Source organism: Onychomys torridus, chromosome 19 (assembly GCF_903995425.1).
Source record: "Onychomys torridus chromosome 19, mOncTor1.1, whole genome shotgun sequence".
In the NCBI taxonomy this organism is placed as follows: Eukaryota; Metazoa; Chordata; class Mammalia; order Rodentia; family Cricetidae; genus Onychomys; species Onychomys torridus.
This window is the reverse complement of record NC_050461.1, coordinates 36,657,729-36,685,709: the sequence shown is the minus strand read 5'-3', so window position 1 is coordinate 36,685,709 and position 27,981 is coordinate 36,657,729. Positions and strand designations below refer to the sequence as shown.

General features: G+C 40.9%; 1 protein-coding gene across 6 annotated transcripts in view; it reads left to right on the top strand.

The window, feature by feature from the left end:
- The window catches only part of Reps1 (RALBP1 associated Eps domain containing 1), a 74,126-nt gene that overhangs the window by 28,306 nt on the left and 17,839 nt on the right, over positions 1–27,981 (top strand). For 5 of the 6 annotated variants that reach the window (XM_036168660.1, XM_036168657.1, XM_036168659.1 and 2 more), the window contains exons 2-9: positions 8,523–8,646; positions 11,980–12,176; positions 12,305–12,458; positions 13,474–13,598; positions 14,127–14,289; positions 14,553–14,616; positions 15,605–15,759; positions 24,560–24,681. In XM_036168660.1, the coding sequence (XP_036024553.1) occupies positions 8,523–8,646; positions 11,980–12,176; positions 12,305–12,458; positions 13,474–13,598; positions 14,127–14,289; positions 14,553–14,616; positions 15,605–15,759; positions 24,560–24,681 (1,104 nt within the window). The remainder of the gene's footprint in view (positions 1–8,522; positions 8,647–11,979; positions 12,177–12,304; positions 12,459–13,473; positions 13,599–14,126; positions 14,290–14,552; positions 14,617–15,604; positions 15,760–24,559; positions 24,682–27,981) is intronic. The other variant, XM_036168658.1, reaches the window with a different exon arrangement.

Sequence of the window (27,981 nt, the reverse complement as noted above, 5' to 3'; positions counted from 1 at the left end):
CTGAAGAACAGTCACACTGGTACACCCGTAGATGTGGACCTCAGAAACTGCTGCCCTGATTACTGGTCCATCATCTCAGGATTGAGTCATCGTGCCAGATAAGATCTTATTGTAAGACTAATACATGATCACTCACTGATGGCATCAGATGACAAGATCTTAGGTAAAGTGATTCATCAGTGGCTGATTTTTTTTTTTTTTTTTGAGACTCTAGATTATCAGGCAGCTGAAATTCCCTAGGACAATTCTGTAAGTTCAATAAATAATTATCATGTATATATGATTATCTTATTATATATGGACATGTAATATTTATTTTTAATTATGTGTGTGCATGTGTACCTGTATGCTCACATGAGTGCAGAAAACCACAGAAGACAAAGGAGTTGTATCTCCCTGCAGCTGGAGTTACAGGCAGCTGTGAGCTGCCCAACTGTGGTGATATATTATGTACCTTAATAAACTTGCCTGAGGATCAGAGGACAGAGCCAGCCACTAGATCAGACACAGAGCCAGGCAGTGGTGGCACACACCTTTAGTCTCAGCAGTTGAGATCTCAAGCCTTTGCTTGGGAAGCACACACACCTTTAATCCCAGGAAGTGATGGCAGGGCAGAGAAAGGTCTATACGGCGTGAGGAAACAGGAACTCACTCTCTTTAGGCTGGGGATTTTGTAGAGGTAAGAACAAGTGGCTGGCTGTTCTGCTTCTCTGATCTTTCAGCTTTCACCCCAATGTCTGGTTCTGGGTTTTCTATTAAAAGACCATCTAAGATTGGAACACCACCCAGCAGTGGTGGTGACAATTGAATTTGGGGCCTCAGGTCCTCTGCAAAAGCAGCACATGTGTTAAGCCATCTCTCCAGCCTAAAACATTTATTTTTATTATTTTTTTATTTCTATGTTTGTCTATATTTGTATATACTACTTGTTTGTAGATACCTGTAGAGGCCAAAAGGGGATGCCAGATGCCCTGGAGCTGGAATTAAGAGCAGTAATATAACACTAGACTTGGGTGCTGGAAACAGAATTCAGGTCCTCTAGATGAGTAGGGTACACTTAACCGCTGAGCAATAATCTCTACAACTCCCAGATACACCTTAAAACAAAACAACAGCAAACCCACAGAGATGACATTACAGAGTAAAAATGCTTGTGCAGGAGTTGTTCTCTAAATACCTGGACTCAGCATTCCTTACTCTCCTCCTTTGCTGACTCCACTGGTGTCTTACCTGTGTTCTCAGGACGTTCTCGAAGAGAGGGAGTTCACGGTGTTGGCACCAGACGTTAGCTCTGTGTTCTGGGTAGACCTTGAAACCACCGTCCTCCCCCCAACCCTCTAGTTCTGGGGTTAGAGAGTTCCAGGATATTATACTATTACCCCGACCCACCTCACTTTCCAGCCGGATAATGACTAGAGAGGGAAGACCTGCTTCTGTTATCTTTTGTTTTGAGGCAGTTTCTTAAGTAGCTATGTAGCCAAAAATCCTCCTGCCACTGCCTCCCAAGTAGTGGGATTATGAACCTGCATGAAACACTAGATTTGTATAATGATGGAGATTAACACAGAGCTTCGTGTCTGCTAAGCAAGCATTCTGCCGACTGAGCTACATCTCTAGCCCTCTACTAGGTTTTATGTTAAAATTGTTCATAGTTTTATTTTGGAGAGAGATTAACAGTTTCCCAGGTGATCCTATCTCAGGATGATGGAGAGTTTCCTTGTATTCCTTCCTCATTCTGGTTTTTGAGTCTTGATCCTCAGTAATTCAGCTCACAGATCGAAACCCATCCAGGGAATTGGGCATCTGTTTTCTCTTGGTCCTTTCTTACCTCAAATAGGAAATACTTTCCAGCCACTGTTTCTGTTCCTGACATTCTCTGCTGTCTTCTGTTCTGAGGATAGGAATAGAGTTTTCCTGTGCAGGCTTGAGAATGGGGTGGAGAAGAAAGGTAAATCTGATTTGTGCTTTACCCTTGGGGAGCCTCTGGCCTTAGGCAAGTTGGTCAGTCTGATGCTCTTCCTTCTCTTTGTAGTTATCATGAGTTCCACTCTGGCATATTTGTTAATTTACTTTGTTATGGGTGATTTTCCTGCTTGTATATCTGTGTCACAAGCATGAGATCTTCTGGAATTGGAGTTCCAGGCGTTAGTTGTAAGCCACTGTGCGAGTTCTGGGAGTTGAACCTGGGACCACTGGAAGAGCAACCAGTGCTCTTCACTGCTAAGCCATCTCAACAGACCCACTGCTACATCATTGTTAAGGATTGGATAGAAACTCTAGACTGTTGAGCTCCAGCCTAGCGTTGTGTGTGCCCAAGGCATGGTGGTTCCTCCCATCCTTGTGTTTGTATACACAGGCATCAAAACACTGCTCGAATGCTTTGCTCGGGGAACAGTTGGAATTATTATTGAAGAGCTGTTCTTATTTTGTGCAATTTTAAAACTAAATCTCATGGCATACAAGGTACAGGATTACAACTGAAGACTGCTGATAAAGAAAAAAAAAATGCAGACTTGGCACCAGGGGAGAAGTCTCTAGTGCATACAGAGAACAGAGCAACCAAACTCTGACAGTGGTGTTCCATTATGTGAGAGAAAAATATGCCACTTTTTCTTAAAGGCCTGTAATATGTGATTATTATGTCACAGTGAACTCAGTTCTGTTGCCTAAGCCACAATCTCATAATACTTAAAAGATAATGGAAGATTTTTCAAAAGTCCAACTGGGCATATAGCTTGGTGATAAAGTATGTGCTTAACATGCACAAAGCTCTGAGTTCATTTCCTAAACACACATGATAAACATGTTTGTTATAGTGAGCAAGCCCTTGAGCTCTCAGGAAAATGCAGTTTTCAAGAACAAGTGTCTGAAGTACCTGCTATAAAGTCCACAGTGGCTAGGGTGGTAAAGGGGAAGTGATGACGTTTGAGGACCGTCTCATTGAATGTCCGCTGCAGCCAGATGAGGGAGTATATTATCTTCCTTAGTTACATTTGCACACACTGATGCACAGTACTGCCACATGACTGGCTGAGTGCTGTGTGAGTGTTGAAAGTAACATTCTGTGTCCACTCATCTTACAGATCTTCATTTGCCTTTTGCAACCCCAACACTATTGACTTTTGGGTGAACAAGAGGGAACAGAGCATTTATGAGAGAAGTCAATTCAGACTGTCTTAGGAGTGATGCTTCATTTTTCTTTTACACTTACTTGGTATTCATGTGTGCACACATATAAGACCACAGCATGTAGAGAGCAGCGGATAACTTGTGGGAGGGAGTCCTTGGGATCCAACACAGGTCATCAGGCTCGGCACCAAGTGCCTTTACTGGTTGGTCGGTGTTACTGGCCCTTTTTGGAAGCCAGCACTGACTTCTCTCCCTTCTCAGACCACACAGTCAGTATTCTGTTCTGCTTAGGAGGAGGGACATTATAGTCAATCAAACCTTAGTCCTGGTATTCAACTGTTAGGAGTGTGTGTTTAATTTTACGTTTCATGTATTTGTGTATGTGTATGGGTGTGCATGTGCTCTAGCATGTGTGTGAAGGTCAGTGGACAGCTTGCAGAAGTTAGTTCTCTGTTTCCAGCCCTGTCTTTACCCACTGAGCTGTCTTGCTAGCCTGCTCTCAGCTGGCTTTTCCCTTTGATTCAGTCTGGGACCCAGTTTACAGAGTGGTACTGCCTACATCTATGATGGTCTTTCCACTTCAAAGACAGACCCAGAGGCTTGTCTCCTCAGTGATCCTAGACCTCATTTAGTTGACAGTCAGCATTAACCTTCACAGAAACCTGTGTGTTGATGTAAAAGCCCTTGGAGTTAAGCAAGATAAAGCCGCACACTGTGACCGTGTATGTATGTAAAACATGTTATTTATATGTGTATGTTATGTACATATAATAAAACTGGAAGAATATATGACAGAAATGGTCAGTTCTGATGAGGATTGTAGAAACTTTGAATTTCTTAGTTTTTATTTATTTCCCTATGATCATGTAAATTTTATAGTGTTAAAAAAAAAGCTTAAAGGTTTAGCTATCAGTGGTATACCATTGTTTTTGCAGTGAAAAGCAAGTCACTCAATCCTCCTAAAACAAGGGGAGTTTGATATCTACTGGAAGGGATCTGGGATGTGTATCCTCAGAGAAGGGATCTGGGATGTGTATCCTAAGAGGGTTCCAAGTGTTCCTTGTGGTCAGGCACCTAACCACTGCAGGGGGAGTGAGCTGCCCACAAAGTTGTATAATTAGTATTTGGATAAAATTACCCTAGATAAGAGATTATAAGAATGAGACTATCTTGAATAATGTTGAATTACTAAATTGCAAAAATTGGAAGCCGTAAATGATTCTTCCTGGGATACCTGACCCTGATCAGTTTGAAATTCTGCAGTGTAAAGAGTAAGGGTTGCTATTTTAGTTATAAAGGAAGAATATACCTGTTCAAAACCAAACATTGCATTGTTTTAAGTTTAAGATTGTGATTATAATTTTGTAAGTATTATTTGGAAAAGGTAATATTTCACAATAAAGGAAATTTATTCCAAAATCAAAGTATAGTTCCATATTAGGAAGTCTGATAATTTATAATAGACTAGAGAAGAAACATAATCTTTTAGTTTTCTGCCCAAAATACATATGGTAAGATTATTTTTTATAATTTTTAAAATAAGAACCCCCCCAAAAAAAAGGACCTCCTAATAGTGAAACTAGTTCAGTAGCATGGCCTGCTGCGGCGGGCGTCGGCCGGAAGCTCCGGAGAGACCGCCAGCCGCCATGGCGCTGTCAAGTTTGGAACACGGCTACAGAAGTCGGTTGCCTTTCTGAGTAAAGTCTCAAGTGAATCTGACAAATTACAGATCATTTAGGAAAATAAATGTCGCTTGCCCTGTTATATAGTTGTCTTCTCAAGCTAAAGTAACTAGAAGAGTGTGATACAGACTGCACAAGGAGTTTTCTAAAATACATGCACTTGGCCTTCAAGTTACTGCAGAAATGCTGGTTTTTCTAATAAATAGGTGATTTTTTTCTTTTTCTTTTAGGAGGATTGAGTGACTTGCTTTTCATTGCAAAAACAAATTCTAGTTTAGTCAGACTTAAATTTTCAGTATGGCAACCCCAAAAGCTAGAAAGCAGAAGAAATGATAAACTGTATAAAAATGGTAACATTCTGTGACAGGGGAGCTCTTCTTAAAAACTGGAAAAGTGCGATTGTGATCCATAGTGAGTGGCTCTTGCATGAGTCTTCAGCTTCATCCACTGATGCCCCATCTCCTCTCCCAACCACACCCTCCTCTCCTCTTTAATTGGCCTTTCATTGGTCTCTGTTGGAATCTCAGCAGTTTTTATGAGACTTAATTGGTACTAAGTAAATATCATTGAATGAGTTAATTCCACACTGTTTGGAGGTCAATAACTGTAATATAAAACTTGCTGGGGTTGGGGATTTAGCTCAGTGGTAGAGCTCTTGCCTAGCAAGCGCAAGGCCCTGGGTTCAGTCCTCAGCTCTGGCAAAAAAATAAAATAAAAACAAAACAAAACAAAACTTGCTGAAGTAATAATGAAGACTGCTCTGTTAGAAACTAGGAAAGGAGAAGTTAGGAAGTTCAAGGTAGCTAACAGGTGTAATCTTCAGTAAGTAGAAATTAAAACAGAAATGGGATTTGGGGCCTTTTAAAAAGAAATGTTTGTATTGAGAATTTCATATTTTGGTCTTTTGCTCCAAACACCTCTCTTTAATTTCTTCCAAATCCATACCTACCTCCTTGCCCCTCCCTCAATTAATAAGCCATCAAATACAATTTGTATTTCCATTTAATTTTGAATGTGGGCCATCCAGTGGTGCATGGTCAACCTAATAAGAACCCTTAAACTCGAGTCTCCCGATTCCGAAGCCATCAGCTGTCCATAGTTCCTCAGTTAGGAATGGGGCTCCTGCTCATGAGCCTTTCTTACTCCATGTTCGAATGTTGACTGCATTGATCTTGTCCGGTCAGCCACAGCTGCTGTGCTTTGCTGAGGGACGTGGTCCTGGGATGTCTAGACAACTGTTTGGCCCAGTCCTCTCTGCCCTCTGGCTAATACTGCCCCTCTTCTGTCATGGTGCCTGACCTTGGAGAGGGGCTTTGATATAGATGTCCTATTTATATCTGGGCACCCCACTTATTCTCTACCTCTACACTCTGACCAGTTGTGAGTGTCACTGCACAAAGAAACTCTGAGGTCTGAGAGCTGCATTAATCTACAGGTATAAAGGTAGGAATTTTTAATACTATGAATATTTAACAAAATAATAATAGATTCATTCCTAGGGCCTGTGAGCTCCCAACCATGGGTCCTTGCCCAGATTTATAGAATTAGACATGTGTTTTCTCCTGTGGAGTGGGCCTTAAATCCAATCAGAAAGTGATTGGTTACCCTCCTAATATAACATTCACGACACTGTTATAGCTGTGGTCATTTCTTGCCACTATGGTCATTACTACAACTCACAAGGTTCACACCTGATGAGTTTCCCCACCACCACCATCCTGCGTAGTGTCTTCCAGTACCTTGAGAGCTAGCCAGTAAGAAGGAAGCTTCCTGTCAGTACTGACTTGACCTCTGTGTGTCCTGTGACCAGTATATTGGGGGTCTTCAGCAATAGGGCTTATCATCAAGGTCTAGGGCAACCAGGAGCAATAACCTGTATTGTTTTGGGGGTGGGGAGGCTGGTCACTGGACACCTCTTACTACCAGCTACTGGAGAGGTAATCAGCAGCACATGGCACTGAGCTTTTTGTTTGTTGACCTATGGCTTCTAGAATAAATATAATCCCCTTGGTAGGGGTACTTCAGTTAAACTCTTTCATATTGAATATATAATTCTATTATGTATATAAATATATAATATATTATATATGATAAAAAGGGGTTTCTGTGGGCTTTTGCAGCTCTTCCTAGCATTAGTTGGCCTCCCTCTTAGGCCCTTCCTGCCCTCCCCTGCCGCCCTTTCCCACATGACCCTCCCCATCACGCCTCCTTGCCTGGCCCAGTCCTTGTGTTCTGCTGTCCTCCTCCATTAAGATCCTGGCTTCCTTGAACTCTCTTCTGATTTCTAACAGCACTTGGCATCTTCCTCTGAAAGTCAACACACAACTGTGATCTCTTTTAGGTCTTTCTTTTATCTGACATTAGCTGGAATGTTTTAGATGATTTGCTTCATTAACAGAACTATCTAAGATGGGTAATGATTCCCAGAGAACCTTAGGTGCTCAGAAAAGGGGGTGATTAGGACAAAATTACACTAAAAATGTGGCTTTCCTTTGTTAATTCTGCAGTTTCCCCTCATAGTTTTCCAGTGGGTTCTCTCACCTGCTACTCTAAATTCCTTGCCATTTACATTTCCGCAGGAGCGCATGCCCCTTAGTAGCAGGACTAAGGGTTTTTTCCAGTGTTAAAGACTCAACAAACGTAACTCTTTTTTTTTTTTTTTCCATTTTATGGAAACAAATAGTTATTGCTATATTACTTACCCATTAATAGTTCGTTGTTTTGTTTTTGGGTCTTTCAAGACAGGGTTTCTCTGTGTAACAACAGCCTTGGCATCCTGGAACTCACTCTGTAGACCAGACTGCATTAATAGTTCTTTTTTTGCCGTTCTGTAAACACTTTCTTCAGACTAATAGCACAACATTTTAACTATATCTTACCTCCCTTCATTTGAATGTTTCAAGTATCAGAAAATTGTTAAACAAAGGAATTTGTACTTGGTGCTTATTTTAAGATGAGTTCATTTTGTCTAGACCCACTTCATCTTCTTGAGCTATGATTTCATCTCATAATGTGAAATCTCCTTACCTGTAGTTGTAGTCTAGAGACAGTTGAATAACTACAGTGATGAATTCAGATCCTTGAGCACATTCATGCTGTAAAGAACAGTAGTAAGACCCTATTAAATACAGCTGGGAAAGCCAGAAGAAGGAAAATAACTCAATCTCAACTAACAGACTGGTTGACAGGCTTGGGGTCATTTTTAGATTCGTTCCTATGTAGTTAGATTGTGTGGCAGGACTTTCCCCTACGTGGTAGCCTTAGCATTGTCTCTCACTTAGGTCCTTTCTGACTACAGCATTAAGTGATCACATGCTAGTCTATTTCATATTACTTATGATAAGAGTGTAGCTGGTGTGCTGTTTCATTAAACACAATTCTGAAGGATAAACAGTTATATTCCTTTGGTACTTTGAGACAGAAACTCATGTAGCCTAGACTGACCTGAACTCACTAACAGCTGAGTAGGATCTTCAACTCTTGATTCTCTTGCCCACACCCAGCTTGAAAAATAATAATTATGATAAAATTATGCACAGCTTTTGATCTTATATAAAATCAATGCCTATTGTTTTTAAGTATGAACGTGAAACTTGAAGAAACTGGTTGTTACTTAAAATAGTAAGGAAATATTTCAGACTATTAGAAGCAAGTTGGATGGTTATTTACTGTTACCTTAAATCTTAATGTTATTACTGTACTCTCTTGCAGATAATGGAGCTTTGTGGTGCAACAAGACTTGGTTATTTTGGAAGAAGTCAGTTCTACATTGCTTTGAAACTTGTAGCTGTTGCCCAGTCTGGGTTCCCATTAAGAGTGGAAAGTATAAACACAGGTAAGTGTGGTGTTGCTTCTGCTCTTTGGAGAGCCCACCACCCAGTCCCCAAATAAGTCATACATGGAGGCTTATTCTTAATTATAAATGCCTAGCCTTAGCGTGGCTTATTTCTAGCCAGCTTTCATTAACTTAAAATTAGCCCATCTACCTTTTGCCTCTGGCCTTTTCCCATTCTCTTACTTCTGCAAATCTTACTCTTACTCCATGGCTGACTGTGTAGCTGGGTGGCTGGCCCCTGGTGTCCTTCTCCTTCTCTGGCTATTTCTTTCTCTTCCAGATTTCTCCTTCTGTATATTCTCTCTGCCTGCCAACCTTGCCTATTTCTCTGTCCTGCCTCACTACTGGCCATTCAGCCCTTTTTAGACCATCAGGTGTTTTAGACAGGCACAGTAACACAGCTTCACAGAGTTAAACAAATGCAGCAGAAGCAAAAGTAACACACCTTAAAATAATATTCTACAACAAGTAAATGTGAAATTCATGAGTAACCAAAATGAAAATATTCTAATTACAAGTGAAGCCAAAGTCAGTGTACTTTTGAGTCTTCCTATTATAATGGCCCTTGTGACCTTGAAGTGTCATGACCTAGTTGTCACTTGTTGATATGTGAGAATATTAGAAAAACATGGCTGTCTTATATCTGCTACACTGAAGAATATGATTCACCTCCCAACGTATGCCATGCTTTTTAAATTTTAGTTTTAGTTTTATTTATTTTATGTGTTTGCATGTTTGGCCTGCATGTATGCCGTGTACCATGTGCATGCCTGGTGCCCGTGGAGGTCTAAAGAGGGTGTTGGATCCTGTGGAACTGGAGTTAAGGACAGTTGTGAGCCACCATGTGAATGCTAGGAATCGAACCAGGGTCCTCTGCAAGAGCAGCAAGTGCTCTTAACTGCTGAGCAGTCTTCCAGCCTCCTCCATCTTCCAGCCCCCTGTGCAGTATGTATTTGTGACAGTGGTAAAGTGGATCTTTTTCAGAGTTCATTAAAACTTGCCTAGAAAGAATTTAGGTAAATACTTTAATAAAAGTAAATGATAAGTAGTGACCTTTCTATATAGCTTCCTTATTTTATTCTTTTCTACTTTGGTTTTTAGTATGTGTGCATGGGGGCTGTTTTCTCAGTGGGATATAACCCTAGTCCTCATTTTATTTTGAGACAGGGTCTTACTAAGTTTCCCAGGCTGGCCTTGAACTTACTCTGTAGCTTAGGTTGGCCTTGAGTTTTCCACTCTCCTGTCTCAATGTCCCAAGTAGCTGGAATTATAGGACTGAGCCACTCAGACCAGCTTCATTTTTGTCTTATATTTGCTGGTATTTTGTTTGGGAAGAGCCTCCATTCTGACTTAGAACAAGCTCTCGTTAGAGTTGGCAAAATGGCTTACTCGCCAGTAAAGGTGTTGACAGCCTGTTTCAACCATTGGGCCACATGGTAGAAGAAAAGAATAGACTTCCATGAAGTGTTCTTTGACCTCCACGTGTGTGTCATGTGCTCATGTGTCTGTCATCACATGAGCGAGCGCTCATGCATACACAGAGTGAGTAAGGAAGAAAGGCGAGAGTGAATGTGAAAAATAAACAGCCATTTCTAGTTAATAGAATATTAAAGTCTTAGCAAACGGAAACTTCATTTGCCCACCTTATGTCTGCCTCAGATAATTCATTTTTTTCTGTTACTAGAGGCTTGTTGATATAAAAGAAAATACACATTCTATAACGAGAGATACCTAAGTGTAGTTTTATACTTTTCATGGAGAAAGGGGGAATGAGAAAGTACGAATTTCTGCAGTATTCAGATATTTCAGTCAGTCGTCCTATGTAGCCTGGGCTGGCCTCAAACGTGCACCTACTGGGGTTACAGGCGCATCCCGACAGGCCTGAGATGAAATGGATAGTGTGTGAAGTATTAGCTTAGCTTCCTAGCACCTGGAAGTTTTCATTATCGTCCAGCCTCTGGCTTGTCACCCCCTCTTCTTGTATTGAAAGCTTAAATTCTTCTCAGAGAATTTTGGATTCTTCGTATACGTACTAGATACACTTAGCAGTTTTATTCAGGGTCTGTAGAGAAGCAAAGAGCCTTGCCAAGCTTGAGGGACACGTATCTTTAATCCTAGTACTCAAGAGGCAGAGGCAGACAGATTTCTGAGATTTCAAAGCCAGCCTGGTCTACATAGCAAGTTCCAGGCCAACCAGGACTACATAGTAAGACCCCGTCTCAATGAAATAAAATAGAGATAAAGCTAACTGTGTTGGCCAAAAGCACACTTTACTCTGAAAATGGTTCTGTAGTTGTATTTTCTGAAGTGTGAGTTATGGTTAGCCTGAAACAAGCTGTCGGTTTTTATCTTCCATTCAGAATTGGAGAGACCAGGTGGGTTAAAGGCGGTGGTGGCACACTAGGGAGGCCGAGGCAGACAGCAGACAGGTCTCTGAGTTCAAGGCTAGCCTGGTCTGCAGAGTAAGTTCCAGGACAGCCAGGGCTACACAGAGAAAACCTGTCTCAAGAAACAAACAGATTGATGGAGAACATTGGTAATAGGAGAGGACTAAGCCAGACTGAAATGTTAGAATGTCGTGCACTCAGCTGGGCGTGTTGAACACACGAGGAATTTCCTTCTAAATTAAGCTAGTCTCAAACTTAGAGGTATAGCTTCTCCTTCAGTTAGGGCTCTAATATCTTACTTAAAACACCTTGTACAAGAAGAAGCAGCCTAGGCTGTGGTTCTGGATGATCCTGAGTTCAGACCCTGTTACTACTCAGCAATCTCAGAAACTCAGGTTCTTTGTAAGTTGAACTTTGCATGACCAATGCAGTTATTACACACACACACACACACACACACACACACACACACACACACACACAGAGAGAGAGAGAGAGAGAGAGAGAGAGAGAGAGAGAGAGAGAGAGAGAAAGTAACATAGCTCTTGCTTGCCACCCATCAAAAAACATTTTTGTTTTATCATGTCTTTCTAGGTAAGAGTCTTCCTAAAATGTTCCCAGAAAGATAATGGTCTAAATTTAATAGTGATAGGGAATATTTAATTCACCTCTTATTTCATCTTTTCATATGTGTGTCCTTTTTATTTTAAAGTAATGCAGGTTCAGCATATCTAATTGGAAAAATCTAAAATTCAAAATATCTTGAACACCAACAATACTCTCAAAAGGTTTATTCCATCTCAGATTGGGGTTTTTGTGAGATACCAGCCCATAAAAACCATGCAAATACTACAGAATTTCCAAAAACTTTGGAATTTGAACACTTTTGTTCCCAAGCATTTCAAGTAAGACATACTGAACACGTAATCATTTTTGTGGTTAACAGTAAAGGATCTTCCTCTTCCACGATTTGTTGCTTCAAAGAATGAACAAGAATCTCGCCATGCAGCCTCATACTCTTCAGATTCTGAAAACCAGGGCTCTTACTCCGGTGTGATTCCCCCTCCTCCTGGCAGGGGGCAAGTTAAGAAGGGCCCTGGAAGCCATGATGCAGTTCAGCCTCGTCCATCTGCAGATCAGCAGGTATCCACATACATGTGAATGTCATCAGCCAATGTCCTGGGAGAGGTTTACTTATAAACACTTTGTTGGTATTTGATAATTAAAATGTCACCTCAGAATGAAAATTTTTAAAGAACATTTTTCCGTAGGAACCTGCATCTCCAGTAGTTTCACCCCAGCAGTCCCCACCAACTTCTCCACACTCATGGAGGAAACATAATCGCCATCCCAGTGGGGGAAACAGTGAGAGACCCCTTGCAGGACCGGGGCCGTTCTGGTCGCCTTTTGGTGATGCACAATCAGGTATTTAAAGATTCTTTAGAAATACTGTGTTTTTGGTATGTACTCACTCGTAAGTGGATACTAGATTTAAAGCAAAGGACAATCAGACTGCAACCCACAGAACCAGGGAGGCTATATAGCAGTGGGGACCCTAGGATGACTGTGGCTTATAATAAGTTTTGGTTTTACTCAATTACTGGGCAAGCCTCAGTGAAACATTTCACTATTAGGATAAGAATGTATACTGTATCGAGCTGATAATAGAAAAATAAGTAAATAATTTAAAATGGGGGGGAAAAGGAAATTTTTAAAAAAGGGAGACCATCCGAGTTCAGCTTCTACTGTATCAGTTTCCTAGCACTGTGCTTTGGAGCCTCTCAGTGTCCAGGTGTGTGAAATCTGTATGGTGACAACTCAGCCAGAACGCTCTCCTGGAGGTTGAGATAGGGTTTGAGAAGCTTGGGCACAGTGTCTGATGTGAATGAAGCTGTACTGTAAATAGTAGTGCTGTTAGTAACAATGTGCCCAGCATGTAGAAATAAAGAGGTTCCTAAAGCTAAAAAAAAAAAAAAAGAAAGAAAAGAAATAACTGTGTTGTAAATTAAAAGAAATTAGTAACATTCCTCTAAGTATTATCCCCAAATCCTTTTTTTCTTATAAATTAAGTTAACTAAAAGCAGACTCAATTATGAAGTTTGTAGGTAGATTCATAGCTTTGGAAAGTAGCAGTTACATCTGTGATGCTTGGACAAGAGTTTATAGGTGCCAGGTAGCCTGAGGGTGCAGTGAATAATTATTTCCTACAATGTTGACTGTATAGAGATTTTAATATTGACAAGGAGAAACAGAATGACCAAAAAGCTTTCAACAAAACCCTTTGAATTGAGCAGAAAGGATTCCATTTCTTTACAGTGATTTAGAGAGACAGGGAAACTATCACAGGGTCTACATGATAGTTCATTGTGATCTCAGTCAGACCTGGTAACAACTCCTTGTCTCCTCCACGAGTCAGCGTGCTCATCCGGTCTCCTTTCAGGCTCTTCTGCTGGAGATGCCGTGTGGTCTGGGCATTCCCCTCCTCCACCTCAAGAAAACTGGGTCAGTTTTGCAGATACTCCACCAACCAGTACTCTTTTAACCATGCATCCTGCTTCTGTCCAGGTGTGACATTTTATTGGAATTGCATTTTTATTTGCTTCATTCTAAGAATCACTGCCATCATTGTTTTTATACTTTGCTATTGCAGGTTTTACAAATGCAAGTTCACTCTTACTTAAAAAAAAAAAAAAAAAAAAAAAAAAAAAAAACTCTGCTCTGTGCTGTTTCTTCAAGTCTGTTACCCCCAGAATGTTTCACTAAGTTTTGGCTGATTTTATTTGTTTCTAATTCCATAGTGATTTTTTTAAAAGATTTCTACATCTGGGAATATATTCGCTTGGCTTTCTTAGCACATTTTTCATAACTTTCTGTTGCTTACATAACTGCTATCATTCTACATGTTTATATACTCACTGTGCAAAAACATATCCAATAATCTGAGCATAACAATATGTGGTTTGCTGATGACTTCTTACCTTTTAAATAGCCTCAAAAAAGTAAATTTGAGTTTCACCGAAAAGTAACCTAGCAATCTTGGTCCCTGTAAGCATTAGATAGATACTGTACTGAGGAAACAATGTTTCATTGCAGGACCAGACAACAGTACGAACTGTAGCCTCAGCTACAACTGCCAGTGAGATTCGTAGGCAATCCAGTAGTTATGATGACCCTTGGAAAATAACAGATGAACAAAGACAGTATTATGTAAATCAGTTTAAAACCATTCAGCCTGATCTAAACGGATTTATTCCAGGTGAGTCGTTGAAAACAGAAGTTCTTCTAGATGGGCTGGGACAAAGTCTCCATTGCATTATCTCACAGACATTGTTTGTTGATCCTGGATTTCAATTATTGCTCACATTACTTGTCTAAAAGGACTTTATACTCTCTGGGAAACAAAAACATGACATTTTTCACATTATAGTGTCCCCTTTTCCCAGTCTGCGACTGTTACCTTCGTCTGTTCTTGGATCTGTAGTCAGAATAACATTAAGTAAAACTGTTTTAATATTTCAGGATCTGCAGCTAAAGAATTTTTTACAAAATCAAAACTTCCTATTCTTGAACTTTCTCATATTTGGTAAGTGTGGTCTATTGTTAGTTGGTCATGTGGGTTGTTTCCAGAGAATTTCTAGCACCTTAAAAACTAGGACTAGACTTGAGCGCCTTGGGTACTGGTGCAGAAAGAACTCAGTTTGACTGAGGACAGTGAGCCTCTCTTTCTAGGAAAGAAAGAAAGAAGACTAGTTAGAGAAGTTCTTGTGGGCTGAAACCAGAGCTGTGCTGACTTCCTCTGGTGCTGTCATTCTGGGTGCAGAAAAAGCTGTTAGCGTACCTGTTGATTTCTCCTGCTTTCATCCAGTTTGTATCTAGCCAAAAACGTAAGAACAGTGCTTAGCTCTCATGTTAAACATAGACTAAGACTCTGAAGATAGCTTCCACATAATTGGAAGTAGTCCTTGGAACACAAGTTAGAACCTCAAATTACATTTAAAAATTGAACGATCAGATGACCTTTATTTCTACTTTATATCATTATTTGTATCTATATCATTTATATTTCCCTAAGGCCAGGCACAGCGATACAGGCTTTGTAGTCACAGCTTTCAGGAGGCAGGGATGGGAGGATTAGGAGTTTAAGGTCAGCCTCAGCACATGCACATGGATTCGGTGTAGGGCAAAGACAGCAGGGTAGAGGCCATGTGTTTCTATTAAACTTTAACCAGTCTATTTCCTTAAAGTGTGAAACTGTTGAGCTTTGAGAATAAAAACAGAATTTTAAATAATTTCCAGGAGTTTATTTTATATACCTTACTTGAACTAAACTCTATTATTAAAATTCATTTGGTGACTTTAATTTTGGAGACTTTTTCCTATTTTACTCTGAGAATGTCAATCAAATTCAAATGTCAATCACTTGAATCTGTGGAACATTTGTGATATATTTGTTTTGTTACACCTCTTTGCACATATGGGATATTTTTTAACTTCCTTGTGAGAAACTTTTGTCTACTTTTTTATAAATGAGGGAGTCCAAAGCAAAGTGTGGTAATGGGCTTGTCTTCCAGGGAACTCTCAGACTTCGATAAAGATGGCGCATTGACACTGGATGAGTTTTGTGCTGCTTTTCATCTGGTGGTTGCTAGGAAGAATGGCTATGACTTACCAGAAAAACTCCCTGAAAGCCTGATGCCCAAACTGATAGATTTGGAAGATTCAGCAGGTAAGACGAGCAGCCACAGAGAGCAGGCGTCTACTTAGTCAGTGGTTCTCCACCTTCCTAATGCTGAGATCCTTCAATAACTACAGTTCTTCATGTTGTGGTGACCCCCATCCATAAAAGTATTGTTCATTGCTACTTCATAACTGTAATTTTGCTACTGTTAGGAATTGTAGTGTAAATATTTTGGAGATATGAGTTCTGTCAGAGGGGTCATAATCCACAGTTTGAGAACCACTGGCTTAGATGAACCTTGTACTTCATTTTGAAAAGGAAATTAAGATAGATGTTACAGTGAAGTTTAATAGTATAAATGTTTTTATCAAGAGCACATATTTGACTAAGCATAGTGATACACAACTTTAATCCCAGCAAAGGCAGACAGATCTTTGAGTTTGAGGCCAGCCTGGTCAAGTTCCTTATCAAGGTCCAGGCTGGTCAGAGTTTCATAGTGAGGCCCTGTTTCCAAAAAAAAGTAAATAAAAGTGCTAAAAATGGATAGAGCTAATTTGAATTAGTAGGTATTCAGCTTTAGTAGAGGTCCAGAAGGCTGGGTGTGGTTTGTCACACTTGGAATCTCAGCACCAGGGAGACTGAGACAGGAAGATTTCTGCAAGTTCCCAGCAAGCTCATGCTACAGGATTAGAGCCCATCTCAAGGTAAAACTGAGAAAAGCAAACAGAAGGGCTTTCTTTTCACCCATGGGAAGGGAGACGTGAAAAGAATTTCACAGCGATGCCCACTGTTTCACTGTTCCTAACTGCATGGTGCACTGTCTAGACGTGTTGGGAGTGTATCATGAGCCTTTCTAGTCAATGTTTTAGGCTTTCAAAATAATAAGCATACCGGGTTTTTTTGAAGACTAAAGAAATCTGGAAATTTTGAATTTGATCTTAGACTAAAACTATTGTGTATAATAATATATATGTAATCATTAACAAATAACATAAAAAGCAGATGCCTATTTATTGGTATCTTTCTTCAAAAGTAGAGACTACAGCTGTTGACTGGTTTTCTTCAGTTCTGAGAGTGAAAGGCAGTGGACGGTCACTTTCCCAGTGACCCTAATCACAAAGCTGCTCGTTGTCTTCAGTGCTCTTGTCCAAGCTTTTTTCAGGCGTGGAGATGACCTAGGAACATCCATGGTCTGCCTTTCTTACCAGTTACCTAAACAGTAGGAAGTTACACAGAAGCCGTCACACACAGTCGCTTTCTTTCCTCTAGACAGCTGTTGCCTTGGGTAGTTCGAGCCCAGTCTTTTCTGATTCCTTAAGAATTTGGGGATTTTTTTTTTCTTTTTACCTGAAGAATGCTGTGGGTCTTTTGATTGGTATTACATTGAATCTGTCCATTGTGTTTGGTAGGATGGTCATCCTGCACTGTTAGTTCCAACAACCCATGAGTATGAGCGGTCTTTCCCTTTCCCAGTGTCTGTCTTAGTCTCTTTCTTCAGGAAGTTTTTATTGTACAGAGCTTTCCTTTCCTTGGTTAGCTTGATTCCGAGATACTTTAGTGTCTTGGATGCTATTGTAAATGGGTGTGTGTCCATGATCTCTTTCTCAAGAGCGTCTTTTGTTCTTGTATAGAAAGACCACTGGTTTTTCTAAGTTGATTTTTGTACCCTGCTGTTTTGCTGAACAGTTTTCGAATGCCATTTTGGGATCTCTTATGTATGATCTATCATCTGCAGATGAGGATCGTTTGAGGAGTTCTTTTCCTGTTTGCATCCCTTTACTTCTTCTCTTGCCCTATGGCTTCAGCTAGTGCTTCCAGAACGATGTAGAAAAGGAGAGGGGGTAGTGGATGATCCTTTCTTATTGCTCAGTAGGATTGCTTCAGTTTTTCTCCATTTAAGATAATGTTGGCTGCGGAGTTCTCATGTGTAGTCTGTATTAGGTGCTTCCTCCCCTAGAACTTCTATCATGAGAACATGTTGGATTTTGTCAGAGGCCTTTTCTGCATCTATTGATGACCATGTGATTTTTGTCTAAGTCATTTATATGATTTTCTGTATTTATTGACTTTCATATATATGTTGGACCAACCCTGCGTTTCCACTATAAATCCAGCTTGATCATGGTAGTCAGTCCAGAGACTGGCTTTGGTAAGATAGTTGCAATTTCACATGCATTTTTAGGGTTATTTGACACATCGATTCTCAGACTGTTTGGCTAGAAGCTTCTTGTTGGTTATACGTCAGTGCCTTAGCGAGTCACCATTGAATATGCTAAGGCAGTGTTCACAGTCTTGAAATGACTACATTTCAGAGCAAGTGGAGTTCACCTGCTCCCTTGAGCAGCTCAGCAGCAGCATTTGCTTGAAATGCCAGCAGAGGGAAAGCAGTGACCCTTCTGTCTCCTCCTCCTCCTCCATTATTATTGCCTCATGCAGTAGAACTGAGTGTGGGTTTCTCTGTTGGTCTCAGGTATGGCATAAAGTTCCTGGACTCTAACTAGGACTTCCTATGTGAGTATTTTTTTAAAGCAAAGAAGAGAAGATAGCAAACATTTTATAAGTAGTTCACTAAAAATCCATGTAAATTAGACTTGAGATTATGTTGACCAAATTAAGCATTGTTATTGATTTCTTTTGTATTCTTCCAAATTTTTCAGTATAATGGTATACTGACCAAGAGATCAGTTTGTACACAAATCCAATCGTACTATATATCCCTAGTTTTTCTCTTGTAACAACAGACAGATACCTTGGCACTTCCTGAGATACAGAGCTAGCTAGAAGATTCTTTTTCATAAAATATACTCCATAATATGGATGTGCCTTTAACCAGTTTCCTATTGATGAATCTTTAAATTTCTTTTCTGTTTGCCTTAAAACAGCATTGCAGTGAACATGCTTAGACATTTAGCTTTGTTTGAAAGATCATTACTGAAGTCCCCCCAGTTGTTTCCAATACAACAGCTGTGATACAGACAGGGGCAGAGCAGATCCTTCAGGAGGGAGGCAGGTTGACAGTGTTCAGTCTCCTGCTAGAACACTGTGAGAGGTAAGAGGTAAATTCTCCCGTTGGTTATTTGTGGATAGACAGGCGCTCTGCACAGAGTATTTCCAGGGAGTGGAGTTGAGGAGGTGCTGTTGATTTTCAGCACCTCAGACACTTACAGTTTCCAGAACAAGAGCAATTTGCTCTCCTCCTATGGCCATTTGTTGTTCTGTGGATAAAGTGGCAGAGAACAAGGGGACAGTGTTGCCAGTCTATCCTAGAATAGCAACTTTTCTACTTACTGATCTTAACCTTCGAATAGTCTCAAAAACTATGGACTCCAAGAGCCTTTATGCATGTGAATTAAGTAGTTATTTAATAATTTATTTTCCCTTGTTCCTTCCCCAGTACCCATGTTTTAAAAATACTTGTGTAGCTGGGCAGCAGTGGCCCATGCCTTTAATCCCAGCACTCGGGAGGCAGAGGCAGGTGGATCTCTGTGAGTTCGAGGCCAGCCTGGTCTCAGAGCGAGCTCCAGAATAGGCTCCAAAGCTACACAGAGAAACTCTGAACCCCCCCCCCACAAAAAAAATACTTGTGTCTTCGTTTAAAAATAGCACCAATAAACTCTTTACATGTTAGCATAAATATTTTTATGAAAAAATTCTCTAAAATATGTTTATGAAAAAGGTACCATTGTTTTCCCTTTTTCAAATCTCTGTAATAACTACCAGTAGGCATCAGCCAGCTTGTCAGATTGCTTTCTTCATTCAATCTGTTGGGCTTGTTATTTATTCAAGGTCAATTAGGAGTCCAGAAGGCTAAACTCCACAAACCAAGTTCAGTTTGCTGACTGACTCTGAATACATAGTCCACAAACAAAGAATGCTGTGGTGTGTGGGGGGGGGGTGTGGGGGGTGTGTGGGGGTGTGGGGGTGGGTGTGTGTGTGTGTGTGGTTTCAAACTGGGGATCAAGCCTGGTGCTGTACACACACTAGCAAGTGTTCTTCCACTGAGGACATCCTTAGCCTACGGTAGTTTGTGGTTTGGTTGGGTTGGGTTGGGTGTTTGAAGACAGAGTCATCCATATTCCAAGCTAGGCTCTAACTAGCTGTGTAGATAGAGAAGATTAATTGTAAACTTCTGATCTTCCTGCCTCTACCTCTTGACTGAGATTGTTGGTCTATGCAGTGCTGAGATCTGAGCCTGGAACTTCTCGCAAGGACTCTACAAACGGTCATGGCCCCAGCCTCCACAGTTTTTATCATGAGAAAATCAGAAGAAGAGGAATATTTTATTGCACAGGAAAATTCAATGAAATTCAATTTTAATGGTCATCAATAAAACTGAATTAGGTCATAAGCTAGCCTCATTTTCTTAGAACTTGCCTGTGGTAGCCACTGTAGCATAGTGTCAGGGTCAAGTAGCTGTGGTGACGGTCTACAGAGTTGCAGATGTTTACTGGCTGCCATATTGGGACAAATAAACTTTGACAACTCAGGAAGCACACGGAGCAAATCTAGTCTTACATAGCAGATGGAAAGACTGCCCCATAGTGTTTTCAGGTTTTGTGGAAAGTCTTTGGTACCGTATTAAAACCCAGCTGTAGTTGCTTGAAAGTTAGTTGCAGTGTGAAAGGTGAAGTTATACATTTTTGTTTGTTTTGCATCATAGCATTACAGATCATTTGTCTGTCTTGTATTTGAATAAACCTTTTATGTATACATGATTTTGTATACAATATAATGGTTACTTGTAACAGTCTACTTCATTGAGTCAGGCAGATCTTTCAGATGTTGGGATATTCACTATGTCAGAAAACATATTAATATCACAACTTTTTTTAGATTTATTTATTTTATGTATATGAGCACTCTATCTGCATTTATGCCTTTATGGTAGACAAGGGCATCAGATCCCACTATAGATGTTGTGAGCCACCATGTGGGTGCTTGGACTTGAACTCAGGACCTCTGGAAGAGCAGCCAGTAAGTACTCTTAACCACTGAACCATCTCTCCAGTCCCACACCTTCTTGTTTGAGAAGTTGGTAAGTGCTAAGAAGTCCTAAAGCTTATAGACACATGTACATAGTTCTCAGAATTGTAGTGTTTCCATGGAAGTTGATTTGAAAACCATATCTGCTTAATGAGGGCTAAAGAATTATGTGTTAGCACTTTGTTCCAAAAAAAGAAAGAATGGCAGTGTTCTGTGAAAAAGCCATGCATTCATCTGTCAGCCGGTCCATGGTGCCCTGCTCAGGCAGCGCCCTTGGATGTGCAGTAGACATACTTTGTATGTGTATCCGCACTTTGCCACGCTGGTGTGGCAGGGAGTGGTTTCCTGGAACTCACTCACGTCATTCTCCGCTGTTGGCATTTTCAGTGCCTGGTTACACATGCACTGCTCGTTTGTTCACGTTAAGATTCACGCGTGCAGGAGTGAAGACGACAGTGATTTAGTAACCACGCTTTGTGTCTTGCTTTGGGCTGGGGAGGTCTTCCCTGTTGTTGCTTTGGCTCTGGTGGGGCCGATGGCTCTGGTGGGGCCGATGTCAACACAAGGAAGATTAATGTCATTACACAAGGAATTTTGAGTTTTAGACCCCTGAAGCACTCTTGAAGTCACCCAAGAAGGAGCCTGCGGCCCATAGCCTTCTAGGAAAAGAAATGCTGAAATCATTATTTGGGTAGTTAGCTTTCTCATTTTCGGCTTCAGGGCCAGATCCACTGTAGCTTTGTTCTGGGTTGGATGAGTCCTCAGAACTGATCACAGGTAGTAAGTGCCCTAGAGTGAGAGCGGGGTGCCCATGGGCGTGAATTTATGGGAACATGACATCCAAAGAAGAGAGACCTGGAAAGTCATGCCTGAGATGATGTTGAGTATTGATAGAGTCTGGCTCTAAATTGGTTCATTTAGAAATTAACCTTCATGTAGTCGGTGCTATTTTTTAATTCATTTTCCCCCTTTATTATAAGGTCCTTTTTAAAATTTTTTGAGAATTTCAGGCATGTATATTACATGTCTTAATCGAATCCACCCCCATTTCCTCCCCACCAGTTCTACCCTACTGCTCCCTCCCAGTTTCAGGTCTTCTTTTTCTAGATCCACTGAGTCCACTCAGTGCTGCTTGTGTGTGCGTGCATGCAGGGCCTTCTGCTGGAGCATGGGCATCTCTCAGGGGCTGCTTCCCTGAAGAAAACTCACCCTTCCTTTCCCAGCAGCCATTGGTTGCCAATAGCTTCTCAGGAGAGTCTCCTAACGACACTTGATAATTGTCCAGCTGGACCACTGCTTTTGGTTACTGTATGGTCAGCATCTCCTTCCCTAGGCTACTTTCTCCTTATTGTCATGAGGTAGGGTGGAGGAATCCATTGTGTGTTTGCACAGAAACAACCCAAAACTGCCTGACAAGGCCTTGCCTGCTACTCCTTACAGTTTTTGTGCTGGTTCACAGGAACTTGACGTCAGATGTCTTACGGAGGAGCAGTGTCTGATGCTCTTCCACTTCTCTTGGTTCTGGACCACCCTGACACTACTCTTAGGAGGATGTAGGACTGAGAAAGTAAAAACAGCAATGTGATCTTAACGATGTAAAGTCAGTGTGCTCGGCTGTGAACTAGAACCTGAGGGCAGTGTACGATAGGGAGAATCTCGGGGTGAGTGAATGGGATGTGGAGAGCCCCTAACAAAGCGGAGGAAGGGGAACTTTGAACTGTTAACCCTCACTGATTAACTGTGATTCTGAGAAAGTGGAAGCAAACACCACAAAAAGCAACTTCAGCAAATATCTATTTGCATCTAGCATTCGATGCTGTGTTGGGCACAGAGGCTGGAAGGCTCTGACTGGAGTAGAAAGTTGAGGACTGTACCTTGCTAGGTTTTATTATATCACTGTCTGTTTAGAAATCCAGATGCCGGGAGCAATGAAAGAGGTATCTTGGTAGAGGGGTCATTATGGGCTAGGGAGAAACCTGGTGCTGGAAAATCCCAGGAATCCACAGGATGACCCCACCTGAGACTCTTAGCAATAGTGGAGAGGGTGCCGGAACTGGCCTTCTCCTGGAACCAAATTGGTGACTACCCTGTCATCTTTAGAACTTCATCCAGTAACTGATGGAAGCAGATGCAGAGATCCACAGCCAAGCACTGGGCCGAGCTCCAGGAGTCCAGTTGAAGAGAGGGAGGAGAGATTGTATGGCAAGGGGGTGGGGGGAATCAAGCTCATGACGGGGAAACCCATAGAGACAGCTGACCCAAGCTGGTGGGAGCTCACCGACTCTAGACTGACAGCTAGGGAACTTGCGTGGAACCGAACTAGGCCCTCTGCATGTGGGTGACAGTTGTATAGCTTGCTCTATTTGTAGGATCCCTAGCAGTGGGACCAGGATCTGTCCCTGGTGTGAGCTGGCTTTTTGGAATCTATTCTCTATGGTGGAATACCTTGTTCAGCCTTGATGGGGGGGGGGGGGGCTTGGTCCTGTCTCAACTTGATATGCTGTGCTTTGTTGACTCCCTTGGGAGGCCTTCCCTTTCTGAGGAGTGCATGGGGGGAGGGTAGAGGAGATGGAGGGAGAGGAAGGGGGAGAAACTGTGGTTGGTATGTAAATAAATTTTTAAAAATTAATAATTAAAAAAAAAAGCCCTTGCTGCTCTTAGAGAGGACCTCAGTTCAGTTCCCAGCACCCATGTTAGCTGGCTCACAAACACCTAGAACTCCGACTTCTAGAAATCTGACGCCCTCTTCTGACCTCCATGGGCACTGCACTCGTGTGCAGACCCAAACAAAGATACATAAAAATAATTAGAAACTAAAAAGAAACAAGAAAGAAATCCAGATGCCAACATTTGTTAATAAGTGTCTTTCATGTTGATGGAAAAATTCAAGAGCAGTTTTCTTCACTTCTCCCATGGTCAAATGAATCATTTTTCATTATGCAGTTCTGCTGATAGGGGATGTATTCAAAGCTCTGTAAAACTTGGAAAATTGAGATTTAGTTGTCATTGAAATTCCTTCTGTTTTAAGTGTAATTTTAGAGATACTTTAAGACTTAAATGAAATTTACACTAGAATATCTCAACATGCTTAAAGACCATTTTGAAATCCTAGCATAGTTCTTAACTCACTTCAGTCTAGAAACAGCAGTATACATAATGAAATGAGAAAAGCTTAGGTTTCGCAGGCCCAGCTGTAGCTCAGTGGTAGGATGAGTATGTATTTAGTGTACACACAGCCCTAGATTTGAGCCTGGGCAGGAAAAAAAAATCCTAAAATACATTTCATCTGGACTTGCAGACTTTCGAGGTATAGTTCTATGGTAAGAGGAAGGTTTGTAGAGAAAATGTTAGTGAATCGGCATTTTTAAAAATAATTCCAAGGGAAAGTGGAAGAATTGTGTTTGCTAGAAATCATTTTTGTTGGGAAAAATTGACTTAAAGTTTATTTATTATGGGCCATCACAAGCCTTGAGTGCAGACACACAGGGCAGTGCCCCACTGGGGATTAGGGCGCCTTCAGCACCCTGACTGAGGAGTGCTGCAGGGGTACACTGTGGGAAGCTGACAGGAATCCATCCCTGCTGTCAGAGAAGAATCCACAGCCTTCCTGCACTGTCAGCTGTCTAGTTGTTCTTTCTGCTTATTTCTAACTTGACTTTCTTTGCATGAAAAGTGAGGAAGCTATGACATCACATAGACTATAAATAATGTAAGTGTTGTCCGTTAAAGTATCTATCTACTTTGGGAAAGGAAACTCAGAGTATAAATTACCACTTACACAAAATTATCTGTTAGCTATACATAAGTAAGTAAATCATCCAAACTACAATATGTTGTTGATGGGATTTCTGTGTCTGAATTGCAGATGTGGGAGACCAGCCGGGTGAGGTAGGTTATTCAGGCTCTCCTGCAGAAGCACCTCCAAGCAAGTCACCATCGATGCCGTCCCTGAACCAGACCTGGCCTGAGCTCAACCAGAGCAGTGAGGTTAGCAAAGCCTCCCTTTCTCGATGCAAATTAGCTCGTTTATGGGAAGACGTTTCAAACGGGTGTTTCAGCACAGGGGTTCCTCCAGTATGGACACACAGCACACAATCGAGAGGGCCTAGGACAGTGGCAGGAATAGTAATGATCGTGTGGCTTGTGAGGTTTAGTGTTCTGTGTACACTATCATGTGGTTCCCACCATCCATCCCCTCTACAGCTTTGTGAATTAGGTGGGGCAAATGTATAAACGAAAGTCAAAGAGGGAGCGACTTAACCAGATCTCATGTCCAGGGAGATTCAAGAGCAATATGTGGACTCGAGTCCTTTGCTCCTTCATCAGTTCCTGTGTCCACTGCACAGTATATATACTTCACAGTAGTATAAGCAGGGTGTGCAAGGATACATTTGCAATCTTGGCATTAAAGTAATGGAAGAGACAAGTCACTAGGGTAGCTTTCTGCGTGGAAGAAGTATCTTCTGCAACCCCAACTAGTTTTAATTAGTTTTATTTAAATACAAAATGGAGGCAAGGTGTGGTGGCACATACCTTTAATCCCTGCACTTGAGAGACAGAGGCAGGAGGGTCTGTGTGAGTTCGAGGTCAGCCTGGTCTATGGTCTACATAGTGCATTCCAGGAGAGTCAGAGCTATGTAGAGAGACCCTGCCTCAAAAATAAATAAGTAAATAATGCAAAACGAAGTAATTTTACCATATTAATTATGCCAATGGTATACAAAACAGAATAGGGACAAATGTGCTACTTGGACTTATGCTGTACAAACCATAAGAGAGCACTCTTACCATCCAGTGGGAGGTCCTGAGCACCGCATTCTCATACCCTGTGAGGTCCCTCTATAAAACTCTTGTGCTCTGGTGAATCCATTATTAGCCTTTCAAGCAGTTTTCTTCGTTAACTGAGTTTCATATCTTTAAAAATGAATTCTTTGACTTCCAGGGGAAAGTAAGCCTTTGTGCTTTCTTGTCTTTTAAAGCCAGAAAAGGATTTTGTTAAAGTCATGCTAGTTGTTGGGGCTGCTGGAAAATGGAGGCCTGGCAGTTCCTAGGACTCACTGCTGCCAGTGGCTCCACCATCCCACCCCTACCTTCTGTAGGATGTAGCCCATTTAGCTACATATTTGTGGGGAGAGGGGGAGGGAGGAAGCCGTGAAGAGTTTGCTACTAGAGGTGGCTTACGGAGATGGTGTTAGAGCCTTCAAGCTGCACTTACATTTTCTTGTCAGTTTTTAAAAAGCAATATTAAGTTAACAGGGTGCTGTCAGCCCATTGTTGACAGTTTATACAGAAAAGCAACGCTGCTCAAGCGTTGGGCTCCAGAGTCCATTCTACAAGAAATCAGATGTGATCTTGAGAGATGGGCAGAAAAGTACTCTTTAGTTCTGATTCCAGGTACATATTTTATCCCTCTCAAAAGACCTACCAGGTTTTATTTTATACTTCTTAGTAATGAGATCATAAATGACATAAGTTTTGTTATGCATAAGAAGAACAGAAAGCTAATGAGACAATGATTTTAAAATGTTTTCTTAATAGCTATTAAAATATCTAATTGGAATTAAGTTTATATTTTATATTTAATAAAAATAAATTTTATCTCCCACAAACACTTAATATTCTTTCAGTGTTTATTTGGCACTAATGGATACAGATTAGGTGCCATAGGAGAAAACACTACCAATAATCCCTAACTTTTTAAAGCACTTTTGACATGTCAGTCTATTCAAAGGCTCTTCACCTAATTTGACTTCATAGTTCCTCATGACACTCCAGTGACGTGGGTATTAATGGGTTCATGTTCAAGGTGGTGTAACTGAAACACACAGAGGTTTTGGAACTCAGCCAAGTGCACACAGCACAACTAGTGTGCCAGCAGTCGGGTGCCAGAGCCTGTTGCTGGTAAGGGACATACTTATAAAGATGGTACAGACTGCCTTCCAGGGAGCTTAGTTCTGCATGCAAGCTGTTTTCTATGAGGTAGACAGTTCACTTCCTTCTAAATCCTTGCAACAGTAATTATTGAAGAAGAAATTAATTACATTACCAAATTTGGTAAATCAGTTCCTTACGTGAAGCCCATGATAAAAGTGAGCTGTTGTGAGCTTTATTCACAACTTTAAATCAACATTATTTTTCATGTTAAAGTAACCTGTAGGAAATGATGTTAAATGCTTCTAGTAGCCATTTTTGTAGGTAATTTTCAGCAATATTCCCACTTGCTAAAACCTAATTTTTATGTCTACTCAAATTGAATATCACTATTTTAAATAGAAAGTTGAACTTTGAAGCATAAAAGTATATACTCTTACAAACTGAATTATAAAGGATTTTGGTCAATGAGGTAGTTGTGTCTGTGTGTAAGCATTCATGTGTATATATTGTATATGTGTAAGTAGATGTTTCCCTCTTCAGAGGACTACTCATCATTTTAAGAATCAGATTCAAACGATAGTTTTAATACAATCTTGATGTAAACATTCTGTGCTGTTATTAAGATCACAAATGGAATTTACTGTAATTAATGTTGACTTATCATTCCACCTATTTTAAGAGGTATGATATTTCTTTGTGTACCTCTTTTAGAACAGTAGTTTTTCCCGTGCATCTCCTGTATATAACACATACTCAGATGCTTGATTTGCTCTCATGGCCGCATTCTGATTTTCCTAGCATGGGGAGGGTGCCTGATTGGCAGTTCTGTCTTGTGATCTGGCATGGCCCTGTTCGTGGTGCTGATTGCAGAGGTTGACTTGCTACAAATTGACAAATAAGCTCAAATGTTAGTAATTGCAGAATCCCTTGCATTTTTATCTCAGCGATATTTTATTAAATATCTATGCATATGTATAGAATACGTGCATGTACATAATGGAATCATCTTTCAGGGGTCGCACTGGCAAGTTGCAATGAATGCTCCATTTTATCTGAACCTGAGCTCCTCGGCTTCTTTAAATCAGTGTTTTAACTGGAGTTTGAACAGAATTTGAAGTTAACGTTGTTCTAGTCAAGACACCCCTGTGCATTTCTAGTTGGTTGCCATTTTCATCACTGTACTCCGTTTTCTTGATGGTGTTTTGAGTGTTAATTCTGTAAAAGTTTGATCTCATCTGTAGAGATTGCATTAAATTTTTACCGCACATTTGGTTATGAAGGTATTCATTCACCTTACATTAATCAGATGGCCACGCATAGAGAAGTCTGAAGTGGTTATGGGAATTAGAAACTACAGAGTTGATGACGGGGGGCGCGGCTTGCAGTGCGGCCTCTGAACGACTTTGCTGAGTC